The sequence below is a fragment of the Triticum urartu genome, chromosome 6 (assembly GCF_003073215.2).
Source record: "Triticum urartu cultivar G1812 chromosome 6, Tu2.1, whole genome shotgun sequence".
Lineage (NCBI taxonomy): Eukaryota > Viridiplantae > Streptophyta > Magnoliopsida > Poales > Poaceae > Triticum > Triticum urartu.
In genome coordinates, this window is record NC_053027.1 from 193,510,328 (window position 1) to 193,526,868 (window position 16,541).

Below are 16,541 nucleotides of genomic sequence, written 5' to 3' on the forward strand. Positions count from 1 at the left end.
TCGTATCATCATTGGTAACGGTTCCTCCCTACCCATCACTCACGTTGGTCATATGTCTTTTCCTTCTACTTCCACTCCTGTGCATATGTCTAATGTTCTTGTGTCTCCTGACTTAGTCACCAATCTCATTTCTGTTCGTTGCCTTGCTCGTGAGAATCCTATAACTATTGTATTTGACGATATCGGTTTTTCTGTGAAGGACCCCCGTACACGGATGGTGCTCCACCGATGTGATAGCCCGGACGAGCTTTACCCAGTGCATCCCTCCGGCGCCACCACCACCCATCGCCCCGCCGCCTTCGCCGCCAGTGTCGATCTTTGGCATGCCCGTCTTGGTCAACCCAACTCCACCGTTATGCATCAGATTCTTCAGAGTTTTTCCTTCTCATGTAATAAGGTCGACGCTCACACTTGTGAGGCTTGCCGTCTTGGCAAGCATGTTCGTCTTCCCTTTAGCGAGTCTACAAACATTTCCACCTTTCTGTTTCAGTTATTGCATAGTGATATTTGGACGTCCCCGGTTGCTAGCAACACGGGCTATTTATACTATCTGGTGATATTGGATGATTTTACTCATTATGTGTGGACCTTCCCTCTCCATCGCAAGTCCGACGCTCTTGCCACACTCACCGTCTTTTATTCATATGTCACCACACAGTTTGGTCATCCTATTCTCGCCTTGCAAACTGACAACGGCAAGGAGTTTGACAACGTCGTCGTCCGCAATTTACTTGTGTCCCACGGCACCATCTTTTGCCTCACCTGCCCCTACACGTCTCAGCAGAATGGTCGCGCCGAGCGCGTCCTTCGCATGCTGAATGACTGTGTCCGCACGTTGCTCTTTTACTCCTACGTGCCTCCTCGGTTCTGGCCGGACACGCTCGCGACCGCCAGCGTACTCATTAACATTCGCCCCTGTCGTTCCCGCTGGAACTACACCCCTCACCAGCTCCTCTTCGGTGCGGTTCCATCTTATGATGGTCTTCACATTTTTAGGTGTCTCTGTTATCCTAGCACCGCGTCCACTGCTCCTCACAAACTCGCGCCCCGGTCCCTTCCTTGCATCTTTCTTGGATATCCTCCCAATACCAAAGGTTACCGGTGCTATGATCCAGTCTCCCACCGCGTTTTTACTTCGCGGCATGTGTACTTTGATGAGCTTGTGTTCCCGTTTCAGCAGGTACCGTCATCTTTGGAGTCTTCTACGGTGCGGTTCGTCCCTGCCCCCACCTCTGGCGGACCGCCCAGCCGCGCCCCGGGTCCGACCTTGCCCGCGCTCCCCGCGCCGGCGGCCCCTGGCGCTGCGGCTCCTGCCGCGGCCCCCGACGCAGCGGCCTCCTCCGCCGCCCCCGCCGCGGACCTCATCGCGGCCCACGTCGCCGCGGCCCCCTCGGTCGGCCCCGCTACGGCTCCCGCGGCCGCCCCCGCCGCGGCCCTTGCCGCGGACCCCGTTGCGGCCCCCGTCGCCGTGGCCCCCTTGGCCGGCCCCGCTGTGGCTCCCGCAGCTGCCCCCGCCACGGCCCCCGCCGTGGCTCCCATCGCCGCGGCCCCCGGCACCGCGGCCGCACCCCTTACCGGTGTGGTCACTCGAGCTCGGATTAGGACGCTGTGTTCCAACACGCGCTACCCGTCGGACGAGTACGCGTGCGCGACTTCTACCTCGACACCGTCCCCACCTCCGCTCGCGCTGCCCTTCGGGATCCGAACTGGCTAGCTGCGATGCGTGAGGAGTTTGACGCCCTACAGCGCAACCGCACATGGCAGCTTGTCCCGGGGCCACCCCGTGCCAATGCCATCACTGGCAAGTGGGTCTTCCGCCACAAGACTCGCCCTGACGGTTCTCTTGAGCGCTACAAGGCGCGTTGGGTGGTGCGCGGCTTTCGCCAGTGCGCTGGCGTGGACTTCACCGACACCTTCGCCCCGGTTGTCAAACCGGGCACGATTCGCGCTGTTCTCCAGCTTGCTGTTTCTCGCGCTTGGCCTGTTCACCAGCTCGACATGTCTAATGCTTTCTTGCATGGTCATCTCGACGAGCAGGTGTTCTGTCAGCAGCCGACTGGTTTCGTCGACACCGCCTATCTGGACCACGTGTGCTTGCCCTCCCATTCTCTATATGGGTTGAAGCAGGCGCCTCGGGCCTGGTACCAGCGGATCGCGGCCTTCCTCCAGCAGCAGGGGTTCCGGTCCACAAGGTCCGATGCCTCCCTATTTGTCTACCACCAGGGCCCCGCCACCGCGTACCTCCTATTGTACGTCGACGACATCATCCTGACTGCGTCCTCGCCAGCGCTTCTTCAGCAGATCACAGCTCGCCTCGGCACCGAGTTCGCCCTCAAGGACTTGGGGGCTCTCCACTACTTCCTCGGCATCGAGGTCGTGTGCCGGGCTACTGGCTTCTTCCTGCACCAGCAGAAGTACGCCTACGAGCTTCTGGAGCGAGCGAGCATGCTTAACTGCAAGCCTGCTTCCACGCGTGTCGATACGAAGGCTAAGGTGTCCGCCGTCGAGGGCTCTCCGGCGTCCGACGCTCCCTTCTATCGCTCCATCATCGGTGCGCTTCAGTACCTCACACTGACGCGTCCGGACATTCAGTATGCTGTCCAGCAGGTGTGCCTTCACATGCACGCTCCTCGTGACACCCATTGGGCTCTCGTCAAACGTATACTTCGGTACATACGTGGCACCACAGCCATGGGTCTCACCCTGACGGCCTCGCCGGACACCAGCCTTGTCGCCTACTCCGACGCCGACTGGGCTGGGTGTCCCGACACTCGACGCTCCACTTCCGGCTACTGTGTCTACCTCGGGCCCTCTCTGATTTTGTGGTCGTCTAAACGACAACCCACGGTCTCACGATCGAGCTCTGAGGCCGAGTATTGGGCCGTAGCCAACGCCGTCGCGGAGTGTTCATGGCTACGACAGCTACTTCAGGAGTTGCTATGTGAGGTCACCAAGGCGACGCTCGTCTACTGCGATAACGTCTCCGCGGTGTACCTCGCTGCCAACCTTGTCCATCACCGACGGACGAAGCACATCGAGCTCGACATTCACTTCGTCCGGGAGCATGTTGCACTTGGTCGTGTTCGTGTTCTACACGTGCCCACCGATCAGCAGTTCGCCGATGTGATGACGAAGGGACTACCCACCTCGACTTTCGAGGGCTTTCGGTCCAGTCTTTGCGTCACCGGCGACGCGGGGGGGGGGGGGGGGGGGGGGGGGTGTTGAACATGTGTACATCATGTACGTAGGTCTGGGTCCTGTATGCAGTACCTGTTGTATCTGTCTCCCTCTGTATGTACGTGTATCTTAGGAGACAAGATACCGGTCGCACTCCTTGTACCTATATATATATATATATATATATATATATATATGTGTGTGTGTGTGTGTGTGTGTGCGCCTAGTGCACGATCAATCAATTATCGATGCACCAAGTTATTTTCTACGTAGAGAAACTGTGCGAGACAAGGACAAGGGCGAGGCACCGGTCGCCTTTGCTCACACGGACGCCGCGGTGATCAGAGGCTGCACACGCCCCCGACGCCGGCCGACCAGGAGTTGCCCCACCTCTCCGTCGTCCCTCTCGGCAACAACGCGACTAGGATGGACATCTTCCAACCATGGCTTGTGCGACGGGGAACATGAGGTTCATGTCTTGATTGTTCCTTCTTCCCTGTTGTTTTCCGTGTGATAACTTGTTTGTCTCAGCGGCGCATCCCCTCATCCTGCGGAACACTGTATACCCGTTACAACACGCCGCCGCCTCCCTAGCCAGTCCCGCTTCCCCCTTCCCCCTTCCTATTGAGCCCCTGTGGTGGTGGTGGTGGATGAAAACATCTCACCTGGAGGTGTGATGTCCAAATCCCAAATTTCCTCGCCAAAATTCCAGAGAACTACTTTGAATTTTGAAGCTCCCAAACTGTGACGAATTTCATCTCTAACGCATCCTTGTGGGGCGACATGGCAGGTTGGAGAGGGATGAATTGGAGAGGGAGGTGGGAAGACGGGGAGGAGGATGTAGCCAACGACGGCAATGCCGTTGCCCACCCCGCCGCCCAGAGTCATCACGGCAGCACCCTGCCCTCCCTCCCTCCAAGCGTCACTGCTACCATGGTGTGCTCTCCCTCTCACCGGTGCTTCTACAGCGAGACCCTAGTCGAACGACGGTTGGCATCGTTTATTGCATGGCCTTGCAGATCTACCACACTGTGCTCACCCTCATAGTCATTCGTCATACCACCTCACGGAATCGTGAGTTTGGCCGCCACAAGCACGCTCGTGCCACCGCAAGGTCCGTAATAAGATTGCTACCAGGGAGTAGAAGGGAAGATAGGCAGATCATGAGGGTCTCCCACTCCTCCATCCCCAGGTATTTACATCCCATAATTGTTGGGTTCGGTTATGTAGTCAAATGTTGGCATCTTCGCGATATTAATATATTCCCTTTATCGAAAATGTAGTCAAATGTTGGCATATGATTGGCCGTGTACGGTGTAGCATCACCATAACTGTGTCTTTCTTGTTTGATTTAGTGGCAGATTAGCAGTGGAATCGGTGTACACATGAGAACCAAGGCATCTCTGACTATAAAAGTTGATGAGTTGTAGCTGAAAATTCCGAATTCCTTCTCATTTAGAATCTTCAGCTTACGCTCTTCTAATTTGCAACAATTTTCCTCATCTAATGACACTCGATTTTTCTTGCATGACTATTGACTAGGCTGATAACATGTTCATGATGAAAAGACTTAAGAGCGCAGCGGCACTCCAAGCTTCAGAAGGTCCACTCTCTAGCGCAATAAATCTGGATTGTTTGCTTACCGTACTTTAACCTATCCTCACTTGGTTCTGGTTATAGTTTTTTTCCTTTCCTTCCAGTTGTTCCAATGGGATGTACTTAGAAGGATCGAGAGTACAGTGTCACATGCTGGAAGCAAGTCATTTGGTAAGAACTGATTCTTATTAAGCTCGATTAATATATATCAAGTTTAGAAGAATTTAACTTACATTCATCTTATGATTGTGTCTGCAAGTTTGATTCTTTAATTAATCTAACTAATGGCAAGAGAAAGTGATGTGTGCTAGAGGTGAACGGTTTAACGTCTGCTATTGCCTATTGACCACTTCAGTTAACATAGTGTTGCCTGAAATAATTAGAAAACATTCAGCTGTTTGTAACATGAGTAGAATGTGGACTGCTAGGAGCTGTGAATTAAACAGATCATGGAGAATGGATGGCATTTTCATGTAACAGGACTGAGTATCAGTTTTAGCTTGAAAGTATATGCCAACTCTGTAGGTTCAAATGACTTTAAGTAATAATATGAGGAGCGAGCATAGGAGGAGCTATAACATATGAGCATGAGGGAGGATCAAATGATTATAGTGTCTATCAGCATGGGTAAAAGAAAACTGACAACAACGCCACCACGTGCAAAAATTATATTTGATTGATATCACAACAATAGAATGTTGAATAACAATGTAACATTATCTTTTCATTAGTTAATCCATTTGACTTCTGTCTGATACAATTGGCATGATATTTGGACAGGAAAGTTATTTGTTAACTTTGTATCATTTTTGTGTAAGCTAATAAATAAATGCACTGTGCATTTGCCTGCAATTTCCAAGAAGTTTTCCCTAATTTTGAAGTAATTGTTTTCTAAAGAATAAATGCTGGGAAAAAGGGTCATTGCAGTAATTTTTTCCTGAAGTTTTGTCATCTTGTAAAATGATATGAATAGAGGGTTCCCCGTTAAAAAATAGAATAGGCGCAGTCAATAGCTGAAGTGGAAGCATATAACTGCCAATTCACATTGTTTTCATTCAGTATGATTGTCATTGAGGAAATAAACGAGACTAGGAAGTGCCTTCTCCAATGAATTCACATACTTATGGATCTTTCTCGCCAATTAGCAGTGTTTCAATTAAGTAGGATTGTTGTCATGATATATGAATATTTTTTTAACATGTTAAGGAGGGTAATGCACGGATTCCACTTCTTGGGTCAAGATAAGAACATGTTGTTTAGTATGTCTACGTGGATGGTGTGTTGTTAGATGTCTACATCGGTATGTAGAAGGAAGTTTTGCAATAACAAGGTATTATGTTACAACCTCTGATTGGCAACGTTCCTCAAATATGCTGGTTGTTGTATCCTCGGACATACAAAAGCTTTTTCCATGATTTTTCTTTCTGCGGTTTCATAAACTGAACAATCTTCACGATGCACAAAGGACTTTTCATCTTGAAATTGTACTTCCATTGAAACTTTATCCTGCAACCATATATCATAAAGAGAATGGTGGGAGAATCCAGCTGACATTCAGTTAGAAATTGAAAAGGAAAATATAGCACCTCAAGGAGCCAGAATAAAATAAATCGGAGAATTGGATGAGCCAAAGACAAGCATATTCAGTAAGTCTTCTTAGCAAGTTATGTTCTTTCCCTTTCATAATTTTTTATCTACATGTCACATGGAGGTGCTCTTAGGTGTATGGACTGTTGGGTATCTTTGCCTTTCTTCCTGGTTCCATATTGAGATTTATATGCAGCTGTTTCATCTTCCAGTATCAACATTGCCTTCTTCAAATTCAGTGACCGTTCCTGTAAAAAATCCCTTCTAGAATGTAAATATGCACCGCGTAGTAGTAGCATATGACAGATCTATTGGTAGTAGACCATAATGAAAAGCATTAAGAACAACCCGGTGCATGTAGCTCCCGTTTGCACAGGATCCGGAGAAGGGTCCGTCCACTTTGGGTGAAAAGCATTATGAATTAAAATTTACAGGTGTGAATACTCTGATTCAAAATAATTACCATCCATTCCACATATTTGTACTATTTGGAACAGTTGATTTGTAAGTGTCCAAAATGCATATAATTTTATTTTGTACGCTCGACCTAGATATTACTAGCTTTTTAGAATTAAATGGAACTACATAGTGATTTCAGCTTCTAAGCAATATATTTATGTGCCTATCTAACTAATTCCCCTTCTATTTGAATCACAGGAAATAGAGAGTTTACCGGGATTCTGGGAGAAAATCCACATGGCATCATGAGGAAAGAGGAGTTGAAGTACGGTATGGGATACTAAATAGTGTAAATTGTACTTCTATTTTCTTCTTCAATTGGATCTTTCTCTATGGACCAATTTATATCGTATACTGAAATCATGTTATATTAAGAAGTATCATGATAGAGTTAGCTTGTCCAATGAATCGATATGTTTAACAATGGGAATTTGGAGGATTAATTAGTTGAATTAATGTTCTTCTTTTAACCTATTAGAGATCAAATGGATGAAACAATATACTATTATCTTTATTACATGGCAACATGATTCCACGCTGTTCATTTTTAATTTACACATAGATATCGCAAGCATTGTGTATTTATTTAATGTACGTGTTTTCAAACATTATTATTTATTTTCATACATGCGTTGCACGTGTAAGCTTACTAGTGAAACAAAAACATTCTATCAGTTTGGTAGGTCTCGGAGGTGGATATCGGGGTCCAAAACGGGAAGTTGTGAATGGTTGGTAGCTCCGTGCGTTTTTCAACGTAGAAGATTCTGTTTTGGTTTCCGGTTTGATATTCCGTCTTTGTTTTTCCTCTCTGCTTTCATTTTTCACAGAAAATTCCAAAAGTTTCCGCTCCGCTTTTGGCTCGCACGACTCGGTAAGGTATTGTTTACTTCTGCAAAAGGAAAGAGTCTCGCTTTGGTTCTTCGAAAGGAGAAGTAAAATGTGTGAACAGTTCGTCGCTTTGCACCCAAGGTTTACGAGTCGACAAGTCAACTAGTCGTTTCGAGATTGAGACTCGTAGAGTAAGCGTGACTAATTAACACTAGTCAACACGGAAGTTGTGATTCATCGACTAGTCGACGCTGAAGTGTAGTCGGCCGTGGAATTGAGACTCAGACTAGTCTGTAGTCTATAGTCTTGTCTGGTCCTTGGACTCGTAATCTATCTAACAGCAGTATCAGATGAAATCTCAACTACATCGGCAATGCACATCAAAAACAGAACTCATCATAGACGACAGGTTGGCACGATATGATGGCCAACATTCGGAACAAATCAAATGCGCAGCGCACATGGAAAAATTAATGCACTGCAGTTGCTCCTTTCGGGGCCAAGATCTCGATCCACATGGAACACAAAGATGTTAAGAACTGATCAATGACATAAAAAGTGAACAGCACGACACCACACCCCTCTGTACCACCTAAATGGAATCATCTAAAATTAATACCCCGACAGATCACCCAAACAAATTGCATACAGTCGAATTCAATGGCAAGATTTGCTCACTTGCTGTTCCGGGTGGTATTGCTGACAGGAAAAGCTATTCAGCAACCTTGGAAACCTTGGGAACATCCACCGGGAATGTGTCGATCTCGTCCATCCAGGGGTTGTTCTGCTCCTTCGCTGGGTTCACTGACCTCAGCGCCTTCCAGACAGCGCTGTTGCATTTGAACCCCGAACCGAACGCTATCTGCCAGATCCTGTCACGCCTCCTGATCCTCCCCTTGGCCTCGCTGTAGGCCAGCTCGTACCAGAGCGAGCTGCTGGACGTGTTGCCGAACCGGAAGAGAGTCATCCGGGACGGCTCCATGTGCCAGTCGGTGAGGTCCATGTTCTTCTCTATCTCATCAAGCACAGCGCGCCCACCAGCGTGGATGCAGAAGTGCTCGAATGCCAGCTTGAAGTCAGGAATGTATGGCTTGATCTTCATCTTGAACAGCTTCTTGCCAACCAATGTGACCATGAACAGCAGCTGCTCAGAGAATGGCAACACAAGCGGGCCAAGCGTTGTGATGTTCGTCTTGAGCGCATCTCCAGCCACCGCCATGAGGTCCTTCGACAGTGCCACGCCAACCTTGCCGCTATCATCCTCCTCCTGGGTGACACAGCTGAAGCACTTGTCATCTGCGCCCTTGTGAGTTCTCACAGTGTGCACCAGCTCGTACTTGGACCTCCTCCTGTCTGACCGCTTGTTCGACAGCAGGATCGCAGCGCAGCCCATCCGGAACAGGCAATTCGACACAAGCATCGACCGGTTGTTCCCAAAATACCAATTCAGGGTAATGTTCTCGGTGCTGACCACCATCGCATACGAGTTGGGATGCACCTGGAGCAAATCCTTGGCCAGATCTATTGACAGGAGCCCGGCACTGCACCCCATTCCTCCCAGATTGTAGCTGACTATGTTCCCTCTCAGCTTGTAATGGTTCACCACCATGGCGGACAGTGACGGTGTTGGGTTGAACAGGCTGCAATTCACAACAAGAATCCCAATGTCCTTGGGCTTCACCCCGGTCTTGGCGAGCATGTTGTCGATGGCACCAAACATGCAGACCTGCGCCTCCTGGCGCGCCAATTCCATGGAGGGGTTGGGCGGCACGGTGACCAAGGCGGGAGGGATGTAAGTGTCCTCCCCCAGACCCGAGCGCTCGAGGATCTTGCGCTGGAAATCGAGGTTGGCTTCGGTGAAGTTGCCGGTGAGCTTGGAGCAGCGCATGAAGGTTTCACGCGAGCACCGGCGCTCCGGGCCGGGCTTGTAGCAGCCGAAGTCGACGAGGTAGACGGAGCGCGGGCGGGTGAGGAAGTAGACGGTGGAGAGGAAGACGAGGAGCGTGGAGCAGGCGATGACGGAGAGGAGGTTGAAGCGGAGGTGCGTCCACAGGTCGGCGACGTCGCCCGGAGAGAGCGTGGAGAGGTGGACGGCGATGAGCACGATGAGCGGGGTGAGCAGGAGGTACATGCCGTGGGTGATGAGGTAGTGGTACCCCAGCTTCACGTACTTGAGCCGCACCGACTGCAGGAAGTCCGGCAGCCGACGCGACGGCGACGGCGAGCTCGCGCGTTCGCCGGCGCTGGCGGCACCGGCCGGCTGCGCGCTGTCCTCCATCGACATGGTGCCCCTGCGGATCGAGGAAACGCAGATTTCGGTGGGTCAGATAAACGGCGGAAGAAATTCAAAATGCGAGATCTGGCAGCTGAAAGTTTTAATAACCCCTAGTAAATTCTAGACGGCAAAACGAATCTTGTATTGCCCCGGCACGAAGGTGCGAATCGAGATGCGTTTCGAGTTCATGGCCGCCTACCTCCCTCCCTCCCTCCCTCGGCCACCCACGAGGCAGTCCACGGCCGATAATAATAATACAACAAAAATACAGCACGTAATTCAGAACGGAAATGACACAGACGGATTCCGAAGCATGCATACCGCTCAAATGGCCGGAGACGGCGCCGGGTCCTCCTCCTCCGCCGCCGCCTTCTTCTGGCGCCGCACTCGTCTCTCTCCTGACCTTGCCGTCGCGAGCAACACGGAGGGGGAAGGAGGAGAAGAAGGGAAACGGAAGCCGGCATTTAATAGAGGGATGGCACGAGGGGGAATAATCGTGGTGGCCCACCGGTCGGCGACGGGGACGGCCAGCTTGGATGCAGCCGGCGGCTCGCGACGGACGGCTGGAATGGATCGTGGGGCGACGACCGGGCGGCCCGCGTCTGACTGGGCTGTTTAGTTGGGTACAGTTTAATGTACCCGTAAGGGCGTTCTGTTCCGCGGCCACGTGGGGCCTCGCATGCGCTGGTTTGCTGGGCTGTGCGTGGGGCGTCAGTGACAGCTGTGCGTGATTCGCTGCTTTGGAGGAGCTGGGGTATGGGATTGGCGGAGAGAACGTGGTGGGAGCGAGCGATTGGAGTTTTCCGGCGGAACGGCCGGCCCGCGTTGGAACGCGATGTAACGACATCCGCGAATATTACTGAGCTGATGACTGTGTTTTTAAAAAACAAAACGCAATGGTTCCCATGTTCTCTTTCTCCTCTGCAGATTTCAGGGACAGCTCGCCACATGCTGCAACCTCTGCATTCCAGCGTATTTTGCGAACAATATCACCTTTTAAAAAAACAAAAAATATTATTGTCTTGCTTGTGGACCCACCTGTCAGTGAGTGAGACTATAACCCGCTTGTGGCAAACTTGTGGACCTTCTTCCGCTACGAGAGTACACGAAGAACGTCAACACGTCTCCCATGATCGCGTGACAACCGCTTCGCTCCGGAAAAGTAGGATCACACGAGACGATCTAAGGAGGCGACGAGGGTTCCCTTGCGCGCCGCCGGTGACGCCGCCGGTTCCCTCTCTCCGTCGGCCGCTCCGGCGGCGGGAGGGAGGGGGAACCTCGAGTCTGTTCGTTTGGTGGGTGTGTGGTAAGGTTAGGGTTGAGGGAGACGTTGTCGAGGTCGTTGCGGTAGTGTCGCGTCGGAATAAGTTTTTCCGGACTCCGTTCGCGGTTAGGCGAGGTTTTTGCCTTCGTCTAGGAGCCAGCGGGGTGGGAGGTCCCCGGATCTCGTCGAGGTCGCGGGTTATGGTGGATGGAGGTCCATAGGCACTGGCCCTTTGGGTCCTCAGATGGGCAATGGATGCAGGGAGACAGAGACCCTTCTTCTTGCTTGTTGGTATGATTTGCTGCTGCTGTTCTTCTCCTTCTTTAGCACCGATGTTGATGGAAGATCCTACTTTGTCCGGGCGGATGGCCTGGCCGCGGTGCTGGACTGATCGGATGACTCGAGTTCTCTTCCTTCCGGAAGGGACACTTTTCGCGGTACTCAAAGCCAAAGATGGCGACGGTTGTTGCGGGTGTGTTGAATTGATGTCCATGCACTCTCAGCGCTGGTGTCAAGAAAAAAGAAAGTAGTGTGGCGGCAATTGTACCGTGGTCGAAAGTGATGATCTGCTTGCGTCTGGTTGCAGATCCTTCTGTTACAAGGGTCTTCTTTCAAGATCTAGAAATGATGACACGGGTTCCGGAGATCTTCTTGTGTTATGGTTGTCTTAAGGTTCTTTAGGTGTTTATGGTTCTTTGTGTTTGCGTTTCAGTGTGCTTGTAAAGATCAACTACTTTGTACTATTTCATGATTTGAATGAAAAAAATTCTCAAAGAAAAAACACGTCTCCCATGGAGGCTTCCCTCTTGACACGGTCTAAAGAGATGTTGCTACTTGAAACGGAAGCATCATTGCTCCAAAGTCCGGTTAGAGTGGAGTAAAAGCTCGTAGCTCACGAGTTTGATGAGCGATTTGTAGCTCAGCTAGCTAAAACTCATAGCTTATTTTTTAAATGAAAATAGTGAATCATTGGATTTGGCCGGACAAACTTAAGCTACAACACTTTATAGCATATCAACTTATCTATCCATTCTAAGGGCATGTTTGGATCTACTCCAGCTTCACAAAACTTCACAGATTCAACTTCTCATCCTCGCTTCTAGCTTCATGTAGCGATTCCTGAAGCGTTCGGGACATTGGCAGCTTCTCCCACAGCTGCAGCCCAACTGAGAGGGTTGTGGCCTATTAGGCATAGGTTGGGCCGACTGGATGCAACCCAATTAGGAGGGGGTAGTGGTATAAGCGAGGATCCACATAACGATTCGAGAGGTTCTGCTTCTTTTCGAGGGGAGCCAACGAAGCAGTATCTTTGGCGGTGGCAGTTCGCTGTAAATAGAGCAAACTCCATGCTTCATGTTTTGGTGGAGCTGGGCCGGTCTTGCTTCTCTTTTTTGCACGTAGGGAACGAGCAGCTTCGCAAATCCAGCTCCTCGAGATAAAACCGTTCGGGACAATTTCATTTGTGAAGTTTTTGAAGCGTGGAACCGGAGGACATAAGAACAGGCCCTAAGTGTCCTGACACGGCCCATAGATTTAAGCAACTAGCACAAATCCTCCCATGGTCACCTTCTCGCTTCCATAGAAAATCACAATCGCACTCGCTCATAAGTTGCAAAACCCCATTGCTGAAGCAGGAGAGTTAATGATGGTAACAAACGGTTGTGAGCTTAACGAGCTTCAAACGAACCGATTTGAGTATGGTTTTTTACTTGTTAAGCTTATCGAGCCAAGACTCAATGAGCCAAGGAGCTCGTTAATCCACCTGACAATACCAGAAACCGTTAGTAGTCCCCATAGGGTAGTAGGCGAAACTGGAAATACCAGAAAGGGTCACATGCGAGCCGTTTACCCAAGTTAGGGCCCTCATCGTCAAGGTAATACCCTACTCTTTATTTAATTTGGATTGATATGCGGCGGTTACCTCATATAGGGGGTTACAATGGTGGTTGAGATGGATCTATCGAGACTATGATTGAGAAGGTAATGATCCTCGAACTACACCTTGGCCTTGTCTTATAAAACGGGATGAGGCCTAGGGTTACATGGGTTGCTACCGGCTTAGAGCCACGATCGAAGTAGGAGTACTCAACTTGCATGCCGAGATGATGATCTTCTAGAAGGTGGCATCCTAGCAGGGCAAGGGCATGGCCCAGGTCATGGCCTACTGGGCCATGAGGCTAGTCTAGTGAGCGGCTTCCTACCCGGTAGGCCACCCTAATACTATACACCGTCCGTAGCCCCTAAGCTTGTCAAGAATTTGCTCGCTCATTCCTCTATGTCTTCTGGGACGAAACCATGATGAGCTCCTTCTTTTTCTGTCCGGGTAGTGTTGTGGATATAATCCTAACAATATTAGAGGGGTATGGATGTAGAGACAATCATATCTAGCGAACAATGCGATTGGGAGTACACTCAAGGAACTATACAAGTTCGGGCCCTCTGCGGTGGAGGTAATACCCTACTCCTGTGGTGCTATTTGCTCTTGGAGTCGGGTACAATGTGTGTGTTAGGAAACTAAAAGTGCAACTAATCCCCTGGTGGTTTTGGTAATTCATAACAACATATATCTTATTGAACTAATATCCATTCAAGATAAATATTTTAGGATGTTGAATGCATGACATGGCATGACATAGAGATGTGGACCCCTCAAAATGCTAAGGACAAGGATTGGCAAAAGCTTAAGGCTCTACATTTTTTGTTTAAGTGATCCAAGATCACATTGAGTCCATAGGAAAGTGATGTCGCTTGAAGCTAGGTCGGTATTTCCCAAAAGAGGAAGGGATGATGCAGCACAGCGACGGGAGGTATTTCCCTCAGATGTGAAACCAAGATTATCGAACCAGTAGGAGAACCAAGCAACACAACGTAAACAACACCTGCACACAAATAACAACTACTCGCAACCCGGCGTGTAAAAGGGGTTGGCAATCCCTTTCGGGTAGCGGCGCCTGAAGATGGGCAAACGGACGTGAATAAAATTGTATTAGATTGATAGATCGAACGCCAAATAAAATAAATAAGGATAAATTGTAGCAAGGTATTTTTTGTATTTTTGGTTTAATAGATCTGAAAATAAAAGCAAAGGAAAATAGATCGCAAAGGCAAATAATATGAGAAAGAGACCCGGGGTCGTAGGTTTCACTAGTGGCTTCTCTCGAGAAAAATAGCAAACGGTGGGTAAACAAATTACTGTTGGGCAGTTGATAGAACTTCAAATAATCATAACAATATCCAGGCAATGATCATTATATAGGCATCACGTCCAAGATTAGTAGACAGACTCCTGCCTGCATCTACTACTATTACTCCACACATCGACCGCTATCCAACATGCATCTAGTGTACTAAGTTCATGGAGAAACGGAGTAATGCAATAAGAACAATGACATGATGTAGACAAGATCTATGTATGTAGAGATAGACCCCGTCGTTTTATCCTTAGTAGCAACGATACATACGTGTCGATTCCCCTTCTGTCACTGGGATCAAGCACCGTAAGATCGAACCCACTACAAAGCACCTCTTCCCATTGGAAGATAATTAGATCAAGTTGGCCAAACAAAACCCAAACATCAGAGAAGAAATACGAGGCTATAAGCAATCACACATAAAAGAGATCAAAGAAACTGAAATACTTTCATGGATATAAAAAGATAGATCTGATCATAAACTCAAAGTTCATCTGATCCCAACAAACACACCACAAAAAGAGTTACATCATATGGATCTCCAAGAAACCATTGTATTAAGAATTCAGCGAGAGAGAGGAAGCCATCTAGCTACTAACTATGGACCCGAAGGTCTACAAAAAACTACTCATGCATCATCGGAGAGGCACCAATGGAGGTGGTGAACCCCATCCGTGATAGTGTCTAGATTGGATCTGGTGGTTCTGGACTCTGCGGCGGTTGGAATTGATTTTCGTCGACTCCCCTAGGGTTTCTGGAATATTAGGGTATTTATAGAGCAAAGAGGCGGTCCGGGGGGCACCCGAGGTGGGCACAACCCACCAGGGCCCTGGTGGGTTGTGCTCTGCTCGGAGCACACCCCAGGTGCAGCCTTGGCCCATTAGTTGTGTTCTGGTCCATAAAAAATCTCTGTAAAGTTTCGTTGCATTTGGGCTCTGTTTGGTATTGATTTCCTGCAATGTAAAAAACATGCAGAAAACAGCAACTGGCACTTGGCACTATGCCAATAGGTTAGTACCAAAAAATAATATAAAATGACTATAAAATGATTATAAAACATCCAAGATTGATAATATAACATCATGGAACAATCAAAAATTATAGATACGTTGGAGACGTATCAGCATCCCCAAGCTTAACTCCTACTCGTCTTCGAGTAGGTAAGTGATAAAAACCGAATTTTTGATGTGGAATGTTGCCTAACATGTCATATCATATTCTTTTCTTTATAGCATGGACATTTGGACTTTTATTTTGTTCAAAGCAATGGTCTAGTTTTGACATGATAACTTAAATACTCAAGCATATCAACAAGCAACCATGTCTTTCAAAATATCAATGCTAAAATAAGCTATCCCAAGCCCATCATGCTCAATCATTGATCCATTCATGAAACACACTCATATATTAACTACACCCAATACTCAAGTACAATCATATTGCCTCCTAGTTGATGCTTTTATAAGAGAGGATGGAGACTCAAATTCAAAAATAAAAATTGCATAAAGTAAAAGAAAGGCCCTTCGCAGAGGGAATTAGGGATTTGTAGAGGTGCCAGAGCTCAAAGCGAAAAACTTAGAGATAAAAACATTTTGGGAGGTGTATCCTTCCCACCAACGAAAACGACTTAGAGTTCCCAACACTTTCCATGCTAGATATATCATAGGCGGTTCCCAAACAGAAAATAAAGTTTATTCCTTTTTCAACCATACTTTCACTTTCCATGGCTAGCCGTATCCACGGTTGCCCTTCATACCAACACTTTCCAAGAAATTTATTATTTGACAACATAAAGTAAATTCATTTTTCATTTTGGGACTGGGCGTCCCTAATACCTTTGCCTTACTCTCCTGCAATGACAAGTGAATAAACACTCATCGTGAGAATAACACATCTAGCATGAAAAATATTAGCCACCCCTCACCGCTCCGTGAGCGGTACAAACACACAAAAGAGAAGTTTAGTTTGAAAATTAGAGATGGCACTTACAAATTTGCTTAGAACGGCAAATGAATACCGCATATAGGTAGATATAGTGGACTCATGTGGCAAAACTGGTTTAAAGGTTTTTGGATGCACAAGTAGAGATCATACTTAGTGCAAAATGAAGGCTAGCAAATGATTGAGAAGCAACCAACCAAGAAACGAATAATATCATAAGCGA

The 16,541-nt window shown here is 48.4% G+C and overlaps 1 protein-coding gene and 1 long non-coding RNA gene across 7 annotated transcripts; one reads left to right on the top strand and one right to left on the bottom strand.

The window, feature by feature from the left end:
- The first annotated feature begins 3,419 nt into the window (after positions 1–3,419).
- LOC125512337 lies at positions 3,420–7,972 on the top strand. 6 transcript variants are annotated; one of them, XR_007285301.1, is made up of 7 exons: positions 3,420–3,646; positions 3,709–3,848; positions 3,968–4,369; positions 4,533–4,780; positions 4,858–4,944; positions 6,336–6,419; positions 7,018–7,972. It is a non-coding gene; the product is annotated as an uncharacterized LOC125512337 (long non-coding RNA). The 6 variants fall into 6 exon arrangements; XR_007285300.1 differs by having other exon boundaries at positions 3,420–3,848; positions 4,878–4,944; XR_007285303.1 differs by having other exon boundaries at positions 3,420–3,848; positions 4,878–4,944; positions 6,347–6,419.
- A 207-nt stretch (positions 7,973–8,179) lies between these two features.
- On the bottom strand, positions 8,180–10,507 carry LOC125512336 (3-ketoacyl-CoA synthase 11-like). The gene is made up of 2 exons (XM_048677428.1): positions 10,244–10,507; positions 8,180–9,938 (listed from the first exon to the last, which is right to left on the bottom strand). Exons 1-2 carry the CDS (start codon positions 10,384–10,386, stop codon positions 8,360–8,362), a joined length of 1,722 nt encoding a protein of 573 aa, XP_048533385.1. The 5' UTR covers positions 10,387–10,507; the 3' UTR covers positions 8,180–8,359.
- Positions 10,508–16,541: the final 6,034 nt, after the last annotated feature.